The sequence below is a fragment of the Somniosus microcephalus genome, unplaced genomic scaffold (assembly GCF_052327205.1).
Source record: "Somniosus microcephalus isolate GS21.2 unplaced genomic scaffold, FLI_Smic_1.0 unresolved_chr7, whole genome shotgun sequence".
NCBI lineage: Eukaryota > Metazoa > Chordata > Chondrichthyes > Squaliformes > Somniosidae > Somniosus > Somniosus microcephalus.
Genome location: NW_028225185.1, coordinates 10,693,335 through 10,717,722, shown reverse-complemented (window position 1 = coordinate 10,717,722; position 24,388 = coordinate 10,693,335). Strand labels below are relative to the sequence as shown.

At 51.0% G+C, this 24,388-nt stretch overlaps 1 protein-coding gene across 1 annotated transcript in view; it reads left to right on the top strand.

Moving 5' to 3' along the window:
* Window positions 1–24,388, top strand: part of LOC147086522 (ras-related protein Rab-13-like) — a 61,528-nt gene that overhangs the window by 35,281 nt on the left and 1,859 nt on the right. The window contains exons 2-6 of the mRNA XM_085978632.1: window positions 4,885–4,945; window positions 7,657–7,717; window positions 11,974–12,051; window positions 13,651–13,740; window positions 20,536–20,601. Coding sequence (XP_085834758.1) covers window positions 4,885–4,945; window positions 7,657–7,717; window positions 11,974–12,051; window positions 13,651–13,740; window positions 20,536–20,601 — 356 coding nt within the window. The remainder of the gene's footprint in view (window positions 1–4,884; window positions 4,946–7,656; window positions 7,718–11,973; window positions 12,052–13,650; window positions 13,741–20,535; window positions 20,602–24,388) is intronic.

Sequence of the window (24,388 nt, the reverse complement as noted above, 5' to 3'; positions counted from 1 at the left end):
GGCAACCAATCAGTGAATGTGCACACGGGGCGAAACCCAATCAAAGTGTTAAGATGGATCGTGCACGAGGCTAATTATGTACCAACATTTTGTATAAAAGACTGCTTAAACTTTATCATTGGAGAGAAGTCTGGCTAAGACAGAGCAGACTGTCTTCCCCACCGGTGTAATAAAGACAACTTGACTATCCATCTGAAAACCTTGTGTCGAGTGTTGGTTTAAAATACTCCACAACAAGACAACATAGAAACATAGAAGATAGGAGCAGGAGTAGTCCATTCGGCCCTTCGAGCCTGCTCCGCCATTCAATGAGATCATGGCTGATCATCCAAATTCAGTACCCTGTCCCTGCCTTCTCCCCATGTCCCTTGATCCCTTTAGCCTCAAGAAATATATCCAATTCTTTCTTGAATATATTTAATGAACTGGCCTCCACCGCCCTCTGTGGCAGAGAATTCCACAGGTTCACCACTCTCTGGGTGAAGAAATTCCTCCTCATTTCTGTCCTAAATGGCTTACCCCTTATCCTTAGACTATGACCCCTGGTTCTGGACTCCCCCGCCATCAGAAACATCCTTCCTGCATCTAGTCTGTCCAGACCTGACAGAATTTTATAGGTTTCGATGAGATCCCCTCTCAATCTTCTAAACTCCAGTGAGTATAAGCCCAATCGACCCAATCTCTCCTCGTACGTCATCCCTGCCATCCCAGGTATCAGCCTGGTGAACCTTCGCTGCACTCCCTCCATGGCAAGAACGTCCTTCCTCAGGTAAGGCGACCAAAACTGCACACAATACTCAAGGTGCGGCCTCACCAAGGCCCTGTACAACTGTAGCAAGACATCCTTGTTGCTGTACTCGAACCCTCTTGCTACGAAGGCCAACATACCATTTGCCTTCTTAACCGCCTGCTGCACCTGCATGCTTACCTTCAGCGACTGGTGCACAAGGACACCCAGGTCTCGTTGCACTTCCCCTTCTCCCAATCTATTGCCATTCAAATAATAATCTGCCTTCCTGTTTTTGCCACCAAAGTGGATAACCTCGCATTTATCCACGTTATAGTGCATTTGCCATGTTTCTGCCCAATCACCCAACCTGTCCATGATGTACAGAGTCTGTCCGAGATGACAGAGTGCCTTGAGTAAACACCAATTATTGGAACAGGCTGCCTTGCTGTACTTTGATCGGGAGTTCCTAGGAACCAGGATGTTTAAACACCGAGCGACGGAACAACACCCTCAAGGGGAATAAGGACAATAGAGAGGCGCAAAACCTGCATTTCCGTAGCACCTTGCACGACCTCGGGACGTCCCAAAGCGCTTTACAGCCATTGAAGTACTTGTTTTGAAGTGTAGTCACTGTTGTAATGGTCTCCTTCAACCTCATCCTCTGCTATCTCAACACCATTTATAGAAACAGGAGGAGGCCGCCATTCAGCCCCTCGAGTCTGTTCCGCCATTCAATTAGACGGTGACTGATCTGTATCTTAACTCCATTTACCCGCCTTGGTTCCGTAACCCTTAATACCCTTTGACATGAATCAGTCATTCATGAAAGAAAGAGTTATGAAATAATACTGAGCGGCCTGCGGGTGGCACTGTCCAGGGAGAGTATAAATACTCGGGCACGGGCCCAGCTTGCGCAGGACATTCTTAACGGGAACTAGTGAAGGACACAACTAGACCGCCATGTTGTAAAACAGTTGATTAAAGCTTTGTTTAACGCTTCGCCCAAGTGCCTAGTAGTTCCCTTACCCAACAAAAATCTATCAATCTCAGTTTTGTAATTTTCAGTTGACCCCCAGCCTCAACAGCTTTTTTGGGTGCGAGAGTTGCAGATTTATTTCCACTCCCCTTTGTGTGAAGAAGTGCTTCCTGACATCACCCCTGAACGGCCTGGCTCTAATTTTAAGGCTATGCCCCATTCTTCTGTGCATGTGTTGTCCATGTTACCTTTAGATTGCTCCCACGTTCTACCCTACGTAAACTTGAGGTCATCCAAAACTCGGCTGCCCGTGTCCTAACTCGCACCAAGTCCCATTCGCCCATCACCCCCTGTGCTCGCTGATCTACATTGGCTCCCGGTTAAGCAACGCCTCGATTTCAAAATTCTCATCCTTGTTTTCAAATCCCCTCCATGGCCTCGCCCCCTCCCTATCTCTGTAATCTCCTCTAACCCCCCCGAGATATCTGCGCTCCTCTAATTCTGCCCTCTTGAGCATCTCTGATTTTAATCGCTCCACCTTTAGTGGCCGTGCCTTCTGCTACCTGAGCCCTAAGCTCTGGAATTCCCTCCCTAAACCTCTCCGCCTCTCCTCCTTTTAAAGACGCTCCTTAAAATGGCACATGGCAGATGCTGTATAATGTGGATAAATGCGAGGTTATCCACTTTGGTGACAAAAACAGGAAGGCAGATTATTATCTGAATGGCAATAGATTAGGAGACCTGGGTATCCTTGTGCACCAGTCGCTGAAGGTAAGCATGCAGGTGCAGCAGGCGGTTAAGAAGGCAAATGGTATGTTGGCCTTCATAGCGAGAGGGTTTGAGTACAGGAGCAAGGATGTCTTGCTGTAGTTGTACAGGGCCTTGGTGAGACCACACCTTGAGCATTGTGTGCAGTTTTGGTCGCCTTATCTGAGGAAGGATGTTCTGGCCATGGAGGGAGTGCAGCGAAGATTCACCAGGCTGATACCTGGGATGGCAGGAATGACGTATGAGGAGAGATTGGGTCGATTGGGCTTATATTCGCTGGAGTTTAGAAGAATGAGAGGGGATCTCATTGAAACTTATAAAATTCTAACCGGACTGGACAGACTAGATGCAGGAAGAATGTTCTCGATGGCGGGGGAGTCCAGAACCAGGGGTCACAGTCTAAGGATAAGGGGTAGGCCATTTAGGACTGAGATGAGGAGGAATTTCTTCACCCAGAGAGTAGTGAACCTGTGGAATTCTCTACCACAGAAGGCAGTTGAAGCCAACTTATTTAAATATATTCAAGAAGGAGTTAGATATATTTCTTAAGGCTAAAGGGATCAAGGGATATGGGGAGAAAGCAGGGACAGGGTACTGAATTTGGATGATCAGCCATGATCTCATTGAATAGCGGAGCAGGCTCGAGGGGCCGAATGGCCTACTCCTGCTCCTATCTTCTGTGTTTCTATGACCTCTTTGACCAGGCTATTGGTCATCTGCCCTAATTTCTCCTTATGTGGCTCGGTGTCAGATTGTTGTCTTATAAATACTCCTGTGAAGCGTTTTGGGACGTTTTGCTACGTTAAAGGTGCTATCTAAATATAAGTTGTTGTTTTTGTATTAAGTTTCATCTGCCATTGTTCCACCCACTTGCCTATTTAGACCAACTCATTGTGTAGTTTAAAAAAAAATAAAGACTGGATTAGAGAGAGTTATAAAAACAACCAGGGCTTCCGCACCCGATTGATGTCCAGTGACTCCTGCTCGCAAGTGCGTGGGGATGTCCGGTGGGGACCCGGCTACGACGCACTACCCCTTCCCCACCCACGGTCGGATATCTTGCCCGCACTCGCTGCCTGGGGGCGGTGCGTGAAGAATAGTCGCGTGGGCCAGCTCCTGGGAGGGTTCTGCCCGTGGAACATTACCCCAGCCAGAGTCGGTCACTTCAGGGGAGTAAATGAAATAAAGGACTTGTATTTACGAATATAAGAAGCAGGAGTAGGTCACGTGGCCCCCTCGAGCCTGCTCCGCCATTCAATAAGATCACGGCTGATCTTCGACCTCAACTCCACTTTCCTGCCCGATCCTCATATCCCATGATTCCCCGAGAGTCCAAAAATATGTCTCCCGGCCATCGGGAACGTCCTTCCTGTATCTAGTCTGTCTAGTCCTGTTAGAATTTTATAAGTTTCAATGAGATCCCCTCTCATTCTTCTAAACTCCAGCGAGTACAAGCCCAATCGACCCAATCTCTCCTCATACGTCATTCCTGCCATCCCAGGTATCAGCCTGGTGAATCTTCGCTGCACTCCCTCCATGGCAAGAACATCCTTCCTCAGATAAGGCGACCAAAACTGCACACAATACTCAAGGTGTGGTCTCACCAAGGCCCTGTACAACTGCAGCAAGACATCCTTGTATCTGTACTCGAATCCTCTCACTACAAAGGCGAATATCGTCAATGACTGAGTATCTGCAGCCCTCTGGGGTAGAGAATTCCAAAGATTCACCACCCTCTGAGTGAAGAAATTCCTCCTCATCTCAGTCCTAAATGGCCGACCCCTTATCCTGAGACTGTGACCCCTGGTTCTAGACTCTCCAGCCAGGGGGGAAACAACCTCTCAGCATCTACCCTGTCAATCCCCCTCAGAATCTTATACGTTTCAATGAGATCACCTCTCATTCTTCTAAACTCTAGAGAGTATCGGCTCAATCTCTCCTCATAGGACAACCCTCTCATCCCAAGAATCAAGCTGGTGAAGCTTCGTTGCACCGCCTCCAAGGCAAGTATATCCTTAGATAAGGAGACCAAAACACTGCACAGTACTCCAGGTGTGGTCTCACCAAAGCCCTGTACAATTGTAGCCAAGACTTCCTTACTCTTATACATTGCAAGGGGGTTGGAGTCCATGTGCCTCTCAGGATATCCCAAAGCCAATGAAATGCTTTTTGAAGTGTAGCCAATGTTGTAATGTAGAAACTGTTAAGGGGCTTGTTTGCCTCCCAGTTCTAACTCTGGGGAGGGGATCCTTAACTGAAATGTTCACTTGTTTCTTCCCTCCCCAGATACTGACCGTGATCTGCTGTGTTTTTCCAGCATTGTTGTTCTTCTTCCTGATTCCCAGACCTTCTGGGCACTTTGTTCTCCCTTCTTTAGCCAATGATTTAACATCTCTCCTCGTCTCCTCAGGTATCGACTTTAAGATCAAAACTGTAGATGTCGACGGGAAGAAAATCAAGTTGCAGGTCTGGTGAGTGTTGAATCGTCACAGCACACAGCTCTTGACCGTTGGCAGTCAACCCCCTTTCTCCTCTGATTCAGAACCTCGGGGCTGGATTTTTCCAATGGGGAAGCGTTTGGAGGCGGGACTCCCACTTGTCGGGTTTTAGTCCCGCCTCCATCGACTTCTGGCCAACCCCACGCTACTTTCCCTTGATTGACCGTGTTAAGCCCGCCCAGCGGGCATAGCAGGCCAATTAAGGGGAAGCCGGTTACAGAGAACGTCAGCGTATGACGTTTCATCTGTCAAAAATTTTTGACAGATGAATTGTCATCGTTTGACGGCTCTGTGAAGCTGTCAAATGCTGACATTCACTGTAGTTTGATGAGTTCTTGAATTCAAGACCTCATCAAACCTCTTGTGAGCAGAAATTAGATGGGTGTTGCATTGGAGAATGCAGCGGCCATCTGTCATCTCTGCCGCGGAGGTCCGAGACTCTCCGCATCCCCAACGAGTGAAGCCTGCAGGAAGAAACAAAGGTAAGGAAACTTTTTCTAACACTTTCCACTTACCTCACTTACTTACCTCTCCACACTTGCACCCATCACATAGCTTCACAGCGCACTTTTGCACCCCTCCGACCCCCGCCTCGCCTCGGTGACCCTGGCGGGGTTCGCAGCCTTCGGGAAGTTCGCACTTGTGTGGGTAAAATGGGGATAATCCTCTTATCTGCCTGTTAACGACCTGTTAACAGGCAGATAAGTGGCTATAATCCCCTTCCCGCCTCCAAAGGAGACGGGACCCGGCGTGGGTCGGCTACCCGCCTCCCGGGAAGATGGCACGGAGGCGGGATGGGCACCCGCCCCCAGGTTCTGCCATTTTCATAGAAACATAGGAGCAGGAGTCGGCCATTCGGCCCCTCGAGCCTGCTCCGCCATTTAATGAGATCATGGCTGATCATCCAAATTCAGTACCCTGTCCCTGCCTTCTCCCCATATCCCTTAATCCCTTTAGCCTTAAGAAATATATCCAACTCCTTCTTGAATATATTTAATGAATTGGCCTCCACTGCCTTCTGTGGTAGAGAATGCCACAGGTTCACCACTCTCTGGGTGAAGAAATTCCTCCTCATCTCAGTCCTAAATGGCTTACCCCTTATCCTTAGACTGTGACCCCTGGTTCTGGACTCCCCCGACCATCGGGAACATCCTTCCTGCATCTAGTCTGTCCAGGCCTGACAGAATTTTATAAGTTTCAATGAGATCCCCTCTCATTCTTCTAAACTCCAGCGAGTATAAGCCCAATCGACCCAATCTTTCCTCATACGTCATTCCCAGCAGACCCGCCTTGCCAGGGCCGGCAAGATCGCGGCCCACGCCTCGAGTAAGCACGAGACGCTCGATGGCGGAGTACACGGAGTAGGCTTTATTGATGCACAGTAAAAAGTGATCGGCCTTTAACTGTATACAGAGAGTGGATATTCGGTTCCAAGTTCTATCTTCTGAGCCCTCTCGGAACTGTTGAAAACCGCGCTCCTTTACACACCACATTCTGACCACGCCAAAGGAAAATGCCACAGATAAGCCCGTAGGACGTAGCTATTCCCAAAGCCTTTTGAAAACAGAACATTCGTGTAAACAGTTTGCAGATGTTTACCTCAGAACCACTTCCCCTGCCCGAGACTTCCTGGCGCAACATTTTCCAGCATCTTTAAAGTAAAGCCTTCACCAACTGCGATCTGTAGCTAATGGATCCCTGCTCCCCGTGTTTATTACCCTAAAACTAAACCACACATGGGTGGCGCCATTACTAACACTTATTCCCTTACACAAGCTGACGTAATAAAACTCACTACGCACTTGGTTTCAGCATAAAGCAAGGCTTTAATCAACGTGTTTCAGAACATGGAGGTCTAGTTGTGTTTCACTAGTTCCTTGTCTTACAAAATGTCCCTGAGCAAGCTGGGCCCACGCCCGAGTATTTATACTCCTTGGACGGCGCCACCAGCTGGCCGTCCAGTGTTATTTCATAGGTAGTTTCTCGATGATGAGATTTATAACACAAGCACTTTACCTCTCAGGAAAAACATAGAAACATAGAAGATAGGAGCAGGAGTAGGCCATTCGGCCCCTCGAGCCTGCTCCTCATACGTCCTCACACGTCATTCCTGCCATCCCAGGTATCAGCCTGGTGAATCTGCGCTGCACTCCCTCCATGGCAAGAACATCCTTCCTCATAAGGCGACCAAAACTGCACACAATACTCAAGGTGTGGCCTCACCAAGGCAAGCAATGCATTCCTTTTACGACATCCAATATTGACATTCAAAGGAGAGGGGATATCGTGCTGAATCGCCCCTCTAATCCTTGAAATGATTTAAAGGGAGGTCCGCCCGCTGGTGCAACAGTGCCCTTAAAGGAGGAGAGAGGTGCAGAGAGGTTTAGGGAGGGAATTCCAGAGCTCCGGGCCCGGGCGGCTGAAGGCACGGCCGCCAATGGTGGATGCGCGAGAGGCCAGAATCGGAGGAGCGCGGAGATCTCGGAGCGAGGACAGGCGGGAGCAACAAAAACGTCGACGCACAGATTAAAGTGACCGGGAGATCTGGCCCCCGACAGCCCCTCGGCCGTCTGGCTGGGAGGCCGGTGCAGTGACCTTGCTTGCCAGAGCTCTGTGATCTCAATCCTTGAGGCTACATTCTCCTGCACAGGTAGTGATTCCCTTTTTCTTGTCTTCATTTTCAGGGATACAGCTGGACAGGAACGATTTAAAACTATCACAACTGCGTACTACAGAGGAGCAATGGTAGGAAGAGCTTTGCCTATTTTTACTCTCTCTATTTTCCCTTCTCTTTATTTTTTCTTTCTCTCTTTCGCTTTCTTTCTCTCTTTCTCTCTCCTATTGCTTGCTCTCTCTCTCCTTTCTTTCTCTCGCGCTCTCTCCTTTCTCTCTCGCTCTCTCCTTTCTCTCTCGCTCTCTCCTTTCTCTCTCGCTCTCTCCTTTCTCGCGCTCTCTCCTTTCTCGCGCGCTCTCTCCTTTCTCGCGCGCTCTCTCCTTTCTCGCGCGCTCTCTCCTTTCTCGCGCGCTCTCTCCTTTCTCGCGCGCTCTCTCCTTTCTCGCGCGCTCTCTCCTTTCTCGCGCGCTCTCTCCTTTCTCGCGCGCTCTCTCCTTTCTCGCGCGCTCTCTCCTTTCTCGCGCGCTCTCTCCTTTCTCGCGCGCTCTCTCCTTTCTCGCGCGCTCTCTCCTTTCTCGCGCGCTCTCTCCTTTCTCGCGCGCTCTCTCCTTTCTCGCGCGCTCTCTCCTTTCTCGCGCGCTCTCTCCTTTCTCGCGCGCTCTCTCCTTTCTCGCGCGCTCTCTCCTTTCTCGCGCGCTCTCTCCTTTCTCGCGCGCTCTCTCCTTTCTCGCGCGCTCTCTCCTTTCTCGCGCGCGCTCTCCTTTCGCGCGCGCTCTCCTTTCTCGCGCGCGCGCTCTCCTTTCTCGCGCGCGCGCTCTCCTTTCTCGCGCGCGCGCTCTCCTTTCTCGCGCGCGCGCTCTCCTTTCTCGCGCGCGCGCTCTCCTTTCTCGCGCGCGCGCTCTCCTTTCTCGCGCGCGCGCTCTCCTTTCTCGCGCGCGCGCTCTCCTTTCTCGCGCGCGCGCTCTCCTTTCTCGCGCGCGCGCTCTCCTTTCTCGCGCGCGCGCTCTCCTTTCTCTCTCTCTCCTTTCTCTCTCTCTCCTTTCTCTCTCTCTCCTTTCTCTCTCTCTCCTTTCTCTCTCTCTCCTTTCTCTCTCTCTCCTTTCTCTCTCTCTCCTTTCTCTCTCTCTCTCTCCTTTCTCTCTCTCTCTCTCTCCTTTCTCTCTCTCCTTTCTCTCTCTCTCTCTCTCCTTTCTCTCTCGCTCTCTCCTTTCTCTCTCGCTCTCTCCTTTCTCTCTCGCTCTCTCCTTTCTCTCGCTCTCTCTCTCCTTTCTCTCGCTCTCTCTCTCTCCTTTCTCTCTCTCTCTCCTTTCTCTCTCTCTCTCTCTCTCTCCTTTCTCTCTCTCTCTCTCTCTCTCTCCTTTCTCTCTCTCTCTCCTTTCTCTCTCTCTTCTCTCTCTCTCTCCTTTCTCTCTCTCTCCTTTCTCTCTCTCTCCTTTCTCTCTCTCTCTCCTTTCTCTCGCTCTCTCCTTTCTCTCGCTCTCTCCTTTCTCTCTCCTTTCTCTCTCTCTCTCTCCTTTCTCTCGCTCTCTCCTTTCTTCTCTCTCTCTCTCTCTCCTTTCTCTCTCTCTCTCCTTTCTCTCGCTCTCTCCTTTCTCTCGCTCTCTCCTTTCTCTCGCTCTCTCCTTTCTCTCTCTCTCTCCTTTCTCTCTCTCTCTCTCCTTTCTCTCGCTCTCTCCTTTCTCTCGCTCTCTCCTTTCTCTCGCTCTCTCCTTTCTCTCGCTCTCTCCTTTCTCTCGCTCTCTCCTTTCTCTCTCTCTCCTTTCTCTCTCTCTCTCCTTTCTCTCTCTCTCTCCTTTCTCTCTCTCTCTCCTTTCTCTCTCTCTCTCCTTTCTCTCTCTCTCTCCTTTCTCTCTCTCTCTCCTTTCTCTCTCTCTCTCCTTTCTCTCTCTCTCTCTCCTTTCTCTCGCTCTCCTTTCTCTCTCTTTCTCTCTCTCCTTTCTCTCTCGCTCGCTCCTTTCTCTCGCTCCTTTCTCTCTCTCCTTTCTCTCTCTCTCTCTCTCCTTTCTCTCTCTCTCTCTCTCTCCTTTCTCTCTCTCTCTCCTTTCTCTCTCTCTCTCTCTCTCTCCTTTCTCTCTCTCTCTCCTTTCTCTCTCTCTCTCTCCTTTCTCTCTCTCTCTCCTTTCTCTCTCTCTCTCCTTTCTCTCTCTCTCTCCTTTCTCTCTCTCTCTCCTTTCTCTCTCTCCTTTCTCTCTCTCCTTTCTCTCTCTCTCTCTCCTTTCTCTCTCTCTCTCTCCTTTCTCTCTCTCCTTTCTCTCTCTCTCCTTTCTCTCTCTCCTTTCTCTCTCCTTTCTCTCGCTCTCTCCTTTCTCTCGCTCTCTCCTTTCTCTCTCTCTCCTTTCTCTCTCTCTCCTTTCTCTCTCTCTCCTTTCTCTCTCTCTCCTTTCTCTCTCGCTCTCTCCTCTCTCTCGTTCTCTCCTTTCTCTCTCTCTCTCCTTTCTCTCTCTCTCTCCTTTCTCTCTCTTTCTCTCGCTCTCTCCTTTCTCTCGCTCTCTCCTTTCTCTCTCTCCTTTCTCGCTCTCTCCTTTCTCTCTCACTCTCCTTTCTCTCGCTCTCTCCTTTCTCTCTCTCCTTTCTCTCTCTCTCTCTCTCCTTTCTCTCTCTCTCTCTCTCTCCTTTCTCTCTCTCTCTCCTTTCTCTCTCTCTCTCCTTTCTCTCGCTCTCTCCTTTCTCTCGCTCTCTCCTTTCTCTCGCTCTCTCCTTTCTCTCTCTCTCTCTCTCCTTTCTCTCTCGTTCTCTCCTTTCTCTCTCTCCTTTCTCTCGCTCTCTCCTTTCTCTCGCTCTCTCCTTTCTCTCGCTCTCTCCTTTCTCTCTCTCTCTCCTTTCTCTCTCTCTCTCCTTTCTCTCTCTCCTTTCTCTCTCTCCTTTCTCTCTCTCTCTCTCCTTTCTCTCTCTCTCTCTCCTTTCTCTCTCTCCTTTCTCTCTCTCTCCTTTCTCTCCTTTCTCTCTCCTTTCTCTCGCTCTCTCCTTTCTCTCGCTCTCTCCTTTCTCTCTCTCTCCTTTCTCTCTCTCTCCTTTCTCTCTCTCTCCTTTCTCTCTCTCTCCTTTCTCTCTCGCTCTCTCCTCTCTCTCGTTCTCTCCTTTCTCTCTCTCTCTCCTTTCTCTCTCTCTCTCCTTTCTCTCTCTTTCTCTCGCTCTCTCCTTTCTCTCGCTCTCTCCTTTCTCTCTCTCCTTTCTCGCTCTCTCCTTTCTCTCTCACTCTCCTTTCTCTCGCTCTCTCCTTTCTCTCTCTCCTTTCTCTCTCTCTCTCTCTCCTTTCTCTCTCTCTCTCTCTCTCCTTTCTCTCGCTCTCTCCTTTCTCTCGCTCTCTCCTTTCTCTCGCTCTCTCCTTTCTCTCTCTCTCTCTCTCTCCTTTCTCTCTCACTCTCCTCTCTCTCGTTCTCTCCTTTCTCTCTCTCCTTTCTCTCGCTCTCTCCTTTCTCTCGCTCTCTCCTTTCTCTCGCTCTCTCCTTTCTCTCCTTTCTCTCTCTCTCTCCCTCTCTCCTTTCTCTCGCTCTCTCCTCTCTCTCTCTCTCTCTCTCTCCTTTCTCTCTCTCCTTTCTCTCTCCTCTCGCTCTCTCCTTTCTCTCTCTCTCTCTCTCCTTTCTCTCTCTCTCTCTCCTTTCTCTCCTTTCTCTCTCGCTCTCTCCTTTCTCTCGCTCCTTTCTCTCGCTCCTTTCTCTCTCGCTCTCTCCTTTCTCTCGCTCTCTCCTTTCTCGCTCTCTCCTTTCTCGCTCTCTCCTTTCTCTCGCTCTCTCCTTTCTCTCGCTCTCTCCTTTCTCTCGCTCTCTCCTTTCTCTCGCTCTCTCCTTTCTCTCTCGCTCTCTCCTTTCTCTCTCGCTCTCTCCTTTCTCTCTCGCTCTCTCCTTTCTCTCTCGCTCTCTCCTTTCTCTCTCGCTCTCTCCTTTCTCTCTCGCTCTCTCCTTTCTCTCGCTCTCTCCTTTCTCTCGCTCTCTCCTTTCTCTCGCTCTCTCCTTTCTCTCGCTCTCTCCTTTCTCTCGCTCTCTCCTTTCTCTCGCTCTCTCCTTTCTCTCGCTCTCTCCGCTCTCTCGCTCTCTCGCTCTCTCCGCTCTCTCGCTCTCTCTCCGCTCTCTCGCTCTCCGCTCTCTCGCTCTCTCCTTTCTCTCGCTCTCTCCTTTCTCTCGCTCTCTCTCTCTCTCTCTCCTTTCTCGCGCTCTCTCCTTTCTCTCGCGCTCTCTCCTTTCTCTCGCGCTCCCTCTCGCTTTCTCATCGTCTTTCTCTTCTTTCTCTCATCTCTCTCTCTCCTGCCGTGAGCAATATGGCTGCTGTACTTGCCTACCTATCAGTCATCACACTTCACAGTAGTTCGTTGTGTGTGAAGCACTTTGCGACATATCTGAGTGATGACAAGTCGCTGGATAAACGCCCGTCTCTTTTATTTTGGTCGCAGGGGATAATACTGGTTTATGACATCACCGACGAGAAGTCTTTTGAGAATATACAGAACTGGATGAAGAGCATTAAAGAGGTGAGATCAACCGGCCAGAGCTTCCGTCTCCCACGTCCCTTCCCCCATCTTGTGCGTCCCGCGTCCCCCCCCCCCCCCCGTCTCCCACGTCCCTTCCCCATCTCGTGTCTCCCCCCCGTCCCGCATCCCCTCCCCCGTCCCGCGTCTCCCACGTCCCCTCCCCCTCCCCCGTCCCCGTCTCCCACACCGTCCCGCGTCTCCCACGTCCCCTCCCGCGTCTCCCACGTCCCCTCCCGCGTCTCCCACGTCCCCTCCCACGTCCCCTCCCCCGTCCCGCGTCTCCCACGTCCCACGTCCCCTCCCCCGTCCCGCGTCTCCCACGTCCCCTCCCGCGTCTCCCACGTCCCCTCCCGCGTCTCCCACGTCCCCTCCCACGTCCCCTCCCCCGTCCCGCGTCTCCCACGTCCCACGTCCCCTCCCCCGTCCCGCGTCTCCCACGTCCCCTCCCGCGTCTCCCACGTCCCCTCCCCCGTCCCGCGTCTCCCACGTCCCCTCCCCCGTCCCGCGTCTCCCACGTCCCCTCCCCCGTCCCGCGTCTCCCACGTCCCCTCCCGCGTCTCCCACGTCCCCTCCCCCGTCCCGCGTCTCCCACGTCCCCTCCCCCGTCCCGCGTCTCCCACGTCCCCTCCCCCGTCCCGTCCCGTGTCTCCCGCACCCTGCACCTGCTAATGTCTAGCTTGAGTCTGACTTAACTCATTTCAAGGAAGCCCCTTACAGCCGCAGTAGACTTTCACCCCGGCACGGACTCAATGGGCCGAATGGCCTCCTTCTGTGCCGTTCTGACTCTATGACCCATTAGCCTGGATTAAATTTGAACCCAGGTGCTGGAGGTGACCGTGAACAATAACATTTATATAGAGCATTTAACGTGGTAAAGTGTCCCAAGGAGCAAAATCCATTACACCATCTAGTTCCCCATGAACTTACTTTTAGCATTTAATTTACATGCATTGCGTCAGCCGTGGCTCAGTGGGTTTCTCTCTCTCTCTCTCTCTCTCTCTCTCGTGTGAGTCGGAAGGTTGTGGGTTTGAGTCCCACTCCAGAGACTTGAGCACAAAAATCTAGGCTGACACACCCAGTGCAGTGCTGAGGGAGCGCCGCACTGTCGGAGGGGCAGTACTGAGGGAGCGCCGCACTGTCGGAGGGGCGGTACTGCCGGAGGGGCAGCACTGAGGGAGCGCCGCACTGTCGGAGGTGCCGTCTTTCAGATGAGACGTTAAACCGAGGCCCCCGTCTGCCCCCTCGTGTGGATGTAAAAGATCCCACGGGCACTATTAGAAGAGGAGCAGGGGAGAGTTCTCTCCGGTGTCAATATTTATCCCTCAACCAACATCACTAAAAAAAACAGATGATCTAGGTCATTGTCATGTCGCTGTTTGTGGGAGCTTGCTGTGCATGATTTGGCTGCCACGTTTCCTACATTACAGCAGTGACCACACTTCAAAAAAGTACTTAATTGGCTATAAAGCGCTTTGGCTCGCCCGGAGGTCGTGAAAGGCGCTATAGAAATGCGAGGCCGTTCGTTCTTTGTAATATTTATCTTCGCGACTTAAACGCTAATCTGCGAGGGTCTAACAACCATCGCTTTCCTTTACACAGAACGCCTCCGCCACCGTCGAGCGAATGCTACTGGGAAACAAGTGCGACATGGAAAACAAACGCAAGGTGCTGAAAGACAAGGCAGAGAAGGTCAGTTGGACAGTCCCGGCCCCCGCGCCTACTTCCTGGGGTGAAGAGGACAGGTGCCTGCCAGAGCGGCTCGGGGGGTGGGGTGAAGGGTCAAAGTTCACAACAAACTACGCAAGCAGGGCAGGCGAAGAGATGAAAAGAACGAGCGGCAGTGCTCGGACTTTAGAAGCTTGACGATTGGCATTCGAAAGAATTTGATAAAAGTAGGAGGCGGTGGGATGGGTCTTATTTTCAGCTGAGTGAGGATTCGGGGAGGAGGACGATGTGCGGATTAGGAGGAACATTTCGGGGGAGCCTCGACCCTAATTGTCTCGCTCAAATATAGAGCAAGAACAGATGTGATAGAAGACACAGATTTAAGGGGATTGGCAGCGGGTTGTTGTGATCTGGAACGCGCTGCTTGACAGGGAGCAGATTCAATAGGAACTTTCAAAAACGAATTGCATAAATAAATAGATAAATGGGAGTTTAGAAGAATGAGAGGGGATCTTATTGAAACCTATAAGATTCTGAGGGGGATTGACAGGGTAGATGCAGAGAGGATGTTTCCCCTCGTGGGGGAATCGAGAACTAGGGAGCATTGTCTCAGAATAAAGGGTCGCCCTTTTAGAACTGAGATGAGGAGGAATTTCTTCTCTCGGAGGGTCGTAAATCTGTGGAATTCTCTGCCCCGGAGAGCCGTGGAGGCTGGGTCATTAAATACATTTAAGGTGGAGATAGACAGATTTTTGAACGATAAGGCAGTCAAGGGTTATGGGGAGCGGGCAGGGAAGTGGAGCTGAGCCCAAGATCAGATCAGCCATGATCGCATTGAATGGCGGAGCAGGCTCGAGGGGCCGAATGGCCGACTCTTGCTCCTATTTCTTATGTAATAGTACCGCACAGAAGGAGGCCATTCGGCCCATCGAGCCTGCGCCGGCTCTTTCGAAGAGCAATCCAGTTAGTCCCGCTCTTGCCCCAGATCCCGGCAATTTTTTCCCTTCAAGTATTTATCCAATTTCCTTTTGAAAGCCACGATTGAATCTGCCTCCACCGCCCTATCAGGCAGCGCATTCCAAATCCTAACCACTCGTCACATGAAAATGTTTCTCCTCCTGTCCCCTCTGGTTCTTTTGCCAATCACCTTCAGTCTGTGCCCTCTGGTTATCGACCCTTGATAGAAACATAGAAGATAGGAGCAGGAGTCAGCCATTCGGCCCCTCGAGCCTGCTCCGCCATTCAATGAGATCATGGCTGATCATCCAAACTCAGTACCCTGTCCCTGCTTTCTCCCCATATCCCTTGATCCCTTTAGCCTCAAGAAATATATCCAACTCTTTCTTGAATATATTTAATGAACTGGCCTCCACCGCCCTCTGTGGCAGAGAATTCCACAGGTTCACCACTCTCTGGGTGAAGAAATTCTTCCTCATTTCAGTCCTAAATGGCTTACCCCTTATCCTTAGACTGTGACCCCTGGTTCTGGACTCCCCGGCCATCAGAAACATCCTTTCTGCATCTAGTCTGTCCAGACCTGACAATTTTATAGGTTTCGATGAGATCCCCTCTCAATTTTCTAAACTCCAGTGAGTATAAGCCCAATTGACACAATCTCTCCTCGTACGTCATTCCTGCCATCCCAGGTATCCGCCTGGTGAATCTTCGCTGCACTCCCTCCATGGCAAGAACGTCCTTCCTCAGGTAAGGTGACCAAAACTGCACACAATACTCAAGGTGCGGTCTCACCAAGGCCCTGTACAACTGCAGCAAGACATCCTTGTTCTTGTACTCGAACCCTCTTGCTACGAAGGCCAACATACCATTTGCCTTCTTAACCGCCTGCTGCACCTGCATGCTTACCTTCAGCGACTGGTGCACAAGAACACCCAGGTCTCTTTGCACTTCCCCTTCTCCCAATCTATTGCCATTCAAATAATAATCTGCCTTCCTGTTTTTGCCACCAAAGTGGATAACCTCACATTTATCCACATTATAGTTCATTTGCCATGTTTCTGCCCAATCACCCAACCTGTCCAAATCGTACTGGAGTTTCATGACATCCTCCTCACAGCATACCCTCCCACCCAGCTTTGTGTCGTCTGCAAATTTGGAGATATTACATCCAATTCCCTCGTCCAGATCATTAATATATATTGTGAACAGCTGGGGTCCTAGGACCGATCCTTGCGGTACCCCACTAGTCACTGCCTGCCACTCGGAAAACGACCCGTTTATTCCAACTCTTTGCTTTCTGTCCACCAACCAGTTCTCTATCCAAGTCAATACCTTGCCCCCAATCCCATGTGCCTTAATTTTGCACGCTAACCTCTTATGCGGGACCTTATCGAAAGCCTTCTGAAAGTCCAAATACACCACATCCACTGGTTCTCCCTTATCTATTTTACCCGTTACATCCTCAAAAAATTCCAGTAGATTAGTCAAGCATGATTTACCTTTTGTAAATCCATGTTGACTTTGTCCGATCCTGTCACTGCTTTCCAAGTGCTCTGCTATTACATCTTTTATAATGGACTCTAGCATTTTCCCCACTACCGATGTCTATAATTCCCCGCTTTTTCTCTGCCACCTTTTTTGAATAGTGGGGTAACATTAGCTACCCTCCAATCCATGGGTACTGTTCCAGAGTCTATCGAGTTCTGGAAGATGACCAGCAATGCATCTACTATTTCTAGGGCCACTTCCTTAAGTACCCTGGGATGTAGATTATCAGGCCCTGGGGATTTATCGGCCTTCAGTCCCATCAATTTTCCTAACACCATTTCCCTACAAATACTGATATCTTTCAGTTCCACCCTTTCATCAGACCCTATGTTCCGCGGTATTTCTGGGAGGTTATTTATGTCCTCCTTTGTGAAGACCGAACCAAAATATGTATTTAGTTGGTCTGCCATTTCTTTGCTCCCCATTAGAAATTCCCCCGATTCTGACTGCAAGGGACCTACGCTTGACTTCACCAATCTTTTTCTCCTCACATATCTATAAAAGCTTTTACAGTCAGTTTTTATGTTCCCTGCAAGCTTACTCTCATATTCTATTTTCCCTTTCTTAATTAATCCGTTTGTCCTCCTTTGTTGAATCCTAAACTGCTCCCAATCCTCAGGATTATTGCTTTTTCTGGCCAATTTGTATGTCCTCTCCTTGGATCTTATGCTATCCCTAATTTCCCTTGTTAGCCACGGTTGAGTCACCTTTTTTGTTTTATTTTTATGCCAAACTGGGATGACCAACTTCTGTAGTTCATCCATTCGGTCTTTGAATGTTTGCCATTGCCTATCCACCGTCAACCCTTTGAGTGCCATTCCCCAATCAAGCCTACCCAACTCGCTCCTCAGACCATCGTAGTTTCCTTTATTTAAATTGAGGACCCTAGTTTCTGAGTCAACTACTTCATTCTCCATCTTAATGAAGAATTCGATCATATTATGATCGCTCCGACCCAAGGGGCCTCGTACAACAAGATTGCTAATTAATCCTTTCTCGTTACATAATACCCAGTCTAAGATGGCCTGATCTCTGGTTGGTTCCTCGACATATTGGTCCAGGAAACCATCCCGTAAACACTCCAGGAATTCCTCCTCCACAGTATTGTTACTAATTTGGTTAGCCCAATCTATATGTAGATTAAAGTCACCCATGATGACTGCTGTGCCCTTATTGCACGCTTCTTTAATTTCCCTTTTAATGCCACCCCCAACCTCCGCCTTACTGTTTGGAGGTCTATATACCACTCCCACTAATGTTTTTTTCCCCTTAGTATTTCTCAATTCTACCCATACAGATTCCACCTCATCAGAGCTAATATCCTTCATTACAATTGTGTTAATCCCTTCTTTAACCAGCAATGCTACCCCTCCTCCCTTTCCTTTTTGCCTATCTTTCCTAAATATCGAATACCCCTGGATGTTGAGTTCCCAGTCTTGGCCATCCTTGAGCCACGTTTCCGTAATCCCAACCAAATCATATTCGTTTACCTCTATTTGCGCAGCCAATTCATCCACCTTATTACAAATGCTCCTCGCATTAAGACACAAAGCCTTCAGGCTTGTTTTTTTAACGCTCTTAGACCTATTAGAATTATTATTTACTGTGGCCACGTTTGATTTAAACCGTTAATTTCTCTGACTGCCACTTTTGTTTTTCTCCTTCCTATCTTTTTTGCTTTTATCCTTGTTTCCCTTTCCTCTGTCTCCCTGCTCAGGTTCCCAACCCCCTTCCATTTTAGTTTAAACCCTCCCCCACAGCACTAGCAAACACTCCCCCTAGGACATCGGTTCCAGCCCTGCCCAGGTGCAGACCGTCCGGTTTGAACTGGTCCCACCTCCCCCAGAACCGGTTCCAATGTCCCAGGAACTTGAATCCCTCCCCCTGGCACCATTCCTCTAGCCACGTATTCATCTGAAGTATCCTTCTGTTTCTACTCTGACTAGCACGTGGCACTGGTAGCAATCCTGAGATTACTACCTTTTTGAGGTCCTGTTTTTTAATTTACCTCCTAACTCCCTATATTCCGCTTTTAGGACCTCATCCCGCTTTTTACCTATCTCGTTGGTTCCTATATGCACCACGACAACTGGCTGTTCACCCTCCCCTTCCAAGATGTTCTGCAGCCGCTCGGAGACATCCTTGACCCTTGCACCAGGGAGGCAACACACCATCCTGGAGTCTCGTTTGCGGCCGCAGAAACGCCTATCTATTCCCCTTACAATTGAATCCCCTATTACTATAGCTCTACCACACTTTTTCCTTCCATTCTGTGCAGCAGAGCCACCCCTGGTGCCAGGTAGTTGGCTGCTGCTGCCTTCCTCTGATAAGCCATCCCCCCCCAACAGTACTCAAAGTGGTATATCTGTTGGAGAGGGGGATGGCCACAGGGGACCCCTGCACTACCTGCCTGCGCCTAGTACTCTGCCTGTTGGTCACCCGTTCCCTTTCTTCCTGTCCAACCTCTACCTGGATGTCCTGAGCATCGTGAACGCTCCAGTATGCATCCAGTCGCAGCTCCAGCGCCGCAATGCGGTCTGTCAGTAGCTGCAGCTGGGTGCACTTCCTGCACATGTAGTTGTCAGGGACACAGGAAGTGTCCCTGAGTTCCCACATCTCGCAGGAGGAGCAGATCACGGGGCCCGGCTTTCCTGCCATGACTTACCCTTTAATTAATTGAGTTTAAATTAAATCAATCAATCCCACTAATTACACTACAGTTAAATAGTTTACCAACAGTCCCCGCTACACCAGAGAGACCTTAGAAACTATAAAACAGAGTTAAAGTTTAAAAAAGAGAGAAATACTCACCAACCAATCACTTACCTGCTTCCTGCTGACGTCACACTTGGATTACTTTTTACCTCTCTCCCGGAACCTGGATTGGTCGGGCCTCTGGTGATCCCTCGCAGGTCCGCTGCCTCTCGGGGCTCTGGGCCCTGCTGCCTCGGGCTGCTCCTTAAGTAGCTCCGCCGCTTCTGGTGCTCCCTCGCAGGTCCGCTGCCTCTCCGGTCTCGGGGCTCTGGGCCCTGCTGCCTCGGGCTGCTCTTTAAGTAGCTCCGCCGCCTCTGGTGATCCCTCGCAGGTCCGCTGCCTCTCCGGTCTCCGGGACTCCCCCGCCATCGGGAACGTCCTTCCTGCATCTAGTCTGTCCAGTCCTGTTAGAATTTTATAAGTTTCAATGAGATCCCCTCTCATTCTTCTAAACTCCAGCGAATATAAGCCCAATCGACCCAATCTCTCCTCGTACATCATTCCTGCCATCCCAGGTATCAGCCTGGTGAATCTTCGCTGCACTCCCTCCATGGCAAGAACATCCTTCCTCAGATAAGGCGACCAAAACTGCACACAATACTCGAGGTGTGGTCTCAAACCACTGGAAACAGTTCCTCTTTATTTACTCTGTCTAAACCCCTCATGATTTTCAACACCTCTATCAAATCTCCTCTTAGCCTTCTCTGCTCCAAGGAGAACAACCCCAGCTTCTCCAGTCTCTCCACGTCACTGCAATCCCTCCTCCCTGGAACCGTTCTAGTAAATCTCCTCCGCACCCTCTCCAAAGCCCTTCACGTCCTTCCTAAAGTGCGGTGCCCAGAATTGGACACAATTCTCCAGCTGGGGCCCGAACTAATGTTTTATAAAGGTTTAGCATAACTTCCTGGCTTTTGTACTCTATACGGGAAACTTTCTTTTATCCGGCACGGACGGGACCGACGTGGTGTCGGTTCATCAAAAATTCCGGATAACCGAACGCTATAGTAAAAGATATGGAGAGCTGAGAGCGCCGTATGAAGCAACAAACCCTGTTGCTTAGCAACAGGTTCAGAACAATGGCCACAAGTTGCAAGCGTCTCTGTAGCTTAGCAACAGCTGCAGCCACACCCTTGCACAGCAACACATGGAGGAAGGCAAGCAATAAAACTTACCTGAACCTACTCCTGAATTTTGCTGGTTAACCGACATTTCCGGTTATTTAGGGGCCGGTTAATCGAAAGTTTCCTGTACCTCTATTTATAAAGCCGAGGATCCCATATGCTTCATTAACCTGTCCTGCCACACTCAAAGATTTGTACACAAACACCGACTTAAAAGGGAGAAATGTGCAGGGCTGTGGGGAAAGAGCAGGGAGGTAGTGGGACTAATTGGAGAGCTTTCGAAAGAGCCGGTACAGGCACGATGGGCCGAATGGCCTCCTCCTGTGCTGTATGATGCTATAAAAGATAGAAACGCCTTTTAGTCACCGCCGCACCTGACCTGTACATCCCATAATAAGCTTGAACATTTGTCATTTTGTGTTTGTTCTCTCGGCTGCAGCTGGCAAAGGATCATGGGATCCGATTCTTCGAAACGAGCGCCAAATCGAGCTTGAACGTGGAAGAGGTAAGACGCCAGGCGGATTGCCCGCTTTCATCACAAGGGTTTTTGTAAAAAGATATTCCAGGTTTTAAATTTTTCTGCTGGGCTCCCCTCCGCTCCCGCCACCTTGCCCGTGTCACTCCAGAGACTTGAGCACAGAAATCCAGGCCGAAACTCCCAGTGGCGGTACTGAGGGAGCGCCGCACTGTCGGAGGGGCGGTACTGAGGGAGCGCCGCACTGTCGGAGGGGCGGTACTGAGGGAGCGCCGCACTGTCGGAGGGGCGGTACTGAGGGAGCGCCGCACTGTCGGAGGGGCGGTACTGAGGGAGCGCCGCACTGTCGGGGCGGTACTGAGGGAGCGCCGCACTGTCGGAGGGGCGGTACTGAGGGACGCCATACTGTCGGAGGGGCGGTACTGAGGGGGCGCCGCACTGTCGGAGGGGCAGTACTGAGGGAGCGCTGCACTGTCGGAGGGGCGGTACTGAGGGAGCGCTGCATTCATTCAGATGAGACGTTAAATTGAGGCACCGTCTGCCCCTCAGGTGGACGTAAAAGATCCCACGGCCACTATTGGAAGAAGAGCAGGGGGGAGTTCTCCCCGGTGTCCTGGGGCCAATGTTTATCCCTGAATCAACATCACTAAAACAGATGATCTGGTCATTATCACTTTGCTGTTTGTGGGAGCTTGCTGTGCGCAAACTGGCTGCCGCGTTTCCCACATTACAACAGTGACCACACTCCCAAAAAAAGTACTTCATTGACTGTGAAGCATTTTGGGGTCACGGACGGCGCTACAGAAATGTGAGTTCTTGCATCCTATCTCCGAGCAGGGTAACAGTCTCCTGCTTTTCTTCGAAATAGCGCCGAGGGATCACTTGCGCAGGAGCCGAGAGACAGCACCTCCGACAAATTCTTGGGTAAATCAGGAAATCGTGATCGGTTTTAAGAATAAAGAGAGACTTGCGTTTCTCCCGCGCCTTTTACAAACGCAGGACGTCCCAAAGCGCTTCACAGCCAATGAAGTACTTTTTGAAGTGTGGTCACTGTGTTGTAATGTAGGAAACACGGCAGCCATTTTGCGCACAGCAAGCTCCCACAAACAACACTATGATAATGCCCGGATCATCTGTTTTAGTGATGCTCAGTTGAGGGATAAATATTGATCCAGGACACCGGGGAGAACTCCCCCTGCTCTTCCAATAGTGGCCGTGGGATCTTTTACTCACCTGAGAGGGCAGACGGGGCCTCGGTTTAACATCTCATCCCGAAAGACTGCTCCTCCGACAGTGCGGCGCTCCCTCAGTACAGCCCCTCCGACCAGTGCGGTGGTCCCTCGGTACCGCCCCTCCGACAGTGCGGCGCTCCCTCGGTACCGCCCCTCCGACAGTGCGGCGCTCCCTCAGTATCGCCCCTCCGACAGTGCGGCGCTCCCTCAGTACTGCCCCTCCGACAGTGCGGCACTCCCTCGGTACCGCCCCTCCGACAGTGCGGCGCTCCCTCGGTACCGTCCCTCCGACAGTGCGGCGCTCCCTCGGTACTGTCCCTCCGACAGCGCGGCGCTCCCTCGGTACCGCCCCTCCGACAGTGCGGCGCTCCCTCGGTACTGTCCCTCCGACAGTGCGGCGCTCCCTCAGTACCCGCCCCTCCGACAGTGCGGCGCTCCCTCAGTACTGCCCCTCCGACAGTGCGGCGCTCCCTCAGTACTGCCCCTCCGACAGTGCGGCGCTCCCTCAGTACCGCCCCTCCGACAGTGCGGCGCTCCCTCAGAACTGGCACTAGGAGTTTCGGGAGGGGTCCAATATTTGGTACACGGCCCTCGCGTGGCCCCCAAAAACCTTGGGTCACTGAATCCTCCCACCGCCCACTTCTGAAAGGGTGCAGCAAATTTAAACCTGGGGTGGGGGGGGGAGAGGCGGGGATAATGTATTTAATCAATGAAGTTTTAATTAAAAGACGCAACTGATCGCTGCTGAATGGCCCAATTGTGTGTGTTTGTGTGTGTTTCCCTGGATTCCAGACTTCACGGCCCTTGTAATTCGAGATGCTGCATTCAAGTCGGCAATTTGGGAAAACCTGCCAGACTCTCTCTCTCGCTCTTTGTTAAAGGCAAAAACCGGGTGTGGGCTTAAAATAGCTGGGATTTTCCCAGGGAAGCCTTGCCTCGCATTAGTTTAGGGAATTTACTTCCTCTTGACGTCACTAACATGCCCGAACAAAACCTGCCCCACCCCCCCTCTTACTTTTACTGTTTGACGCTGTGTTAACTATCCTAACTCGCACCGAGTCACGTCCACCCTGTTGCTCGCTGACCTACATTGGCTCCCGGTCCGGCAACGCCTCGATTCTCATCCTCGTGTTCTAATCCCTCCGTGGCCTCGCCGCCCCTCCCTATCTCTCTAACCTCCTCCCTCTCCCTCTAACCTCCTCCCTCTCTCTCTAACCTCCTCCCTCTCTCTCTCTCTCTCTCCCTCTCTCCCTCCCTCTCTCTCTCTCTCTCTCTCTATCTAACCTCCTCTCTCTATCTAACCTCCTCTCTCTCTCTCTCTCTCTAACCTCCTCTCTCTCTCTCTCTCTAACCTCCTCTCTCTCTCTCTCTCTCTCTAACCTCCTCTCTCTCTCTCTCTCTCTCTCTCTAACCTCCTCCCTCTCTCTCTGACCTCCTCCCCCTCTCTCTGACCTCCTCCCCCTCTCTCTGACCTCCTCCCCCTCTCTCTCTGACCTCCTCCCCCTCTCTCTCTGACCTCCTCCCCCTCTCTCTCTGACCTCCTCCCCCTCTCTCTCTGACCTCCTCCCCCTCTCTCTCTGACCTCCTCCCCCTCTCTCTCTCTAACCTCCTCCCTCTCTCTCTGACCTCCTCCCCCTCTCTCTCTGACCTCCTCCCCCTCTCTCTCTGACCTCCTCCCCCTCTCTCTCTGACCTCCTCCCCCTCTCTCTCTGACCTCCTCCCCCTCTCTCTCTGACCTCCTCCCCCTCTCTCTCTGACCTCCTCCCCCTCTCTCTCTGACCTCCTCCCCCTCTCTCTCTGACCTCCTCCCCCTCTCTCTCTGACCTCCTCCCCCTCTCTCTCTGACCTCCTCCCCCTCTCTCTCTGACCTCCTCCCCCTCTCTCTCTGACCTCCTCCCCCTCTCTCTCTGACCTCCTCCCCCTCTCTCTCTGACCTCCTCCCCCTCTCTCTCTGACCTCCTCCCCCTCTCAATTTTTTTTTTTTTTTTTTTTACAATTTAAATCGCTTTATTGGCATGATAAGTTACATCTTATGTTGCCAAAGCATCAAAATACATTTATGGTTCAGCACATAAACGCAGTTCTATTCATACAGTGTATAAACAGGTATATCCCTGAGTGTATAAATATACATTCGCATTGTTTATATATATTTTTCTTAGCTTACTGGTTGTCCCTCTGTTCATGGCAAGCTGCAACATAGTGCGCCGCCAGCGTTACACAGCTTCTCTCCTCTCCCAGTAGGAATGGGAGTTTTTGGTTGTCATTCAGATTTCTGAAATCAGGGCATATTTGTGAGAATTTTTGGTAGAAATTCTCCCTGATGCCCTGATATTTTCCACAAGCTGTGAGGAAGTGCATCTCTGTCTCCACCACTCCCTGACTGCAGTGAGAGCATATCCTGTCCTCTCTTGGCAGCCTGGTCTGCCTGTGTCTGCCTTTTTCGATCGCTAGGCTATGTTCGCTAAGTCTGTACCTTGTCAAGGTTCTTCTCAGTTTGTTATCCTTTACCATGGTCAGGTAATCAGCTATGTTGTATTGTCTGTTTAGGGCCAAGTAGCAATTGAGTTTGCTTTGGGTTTTTG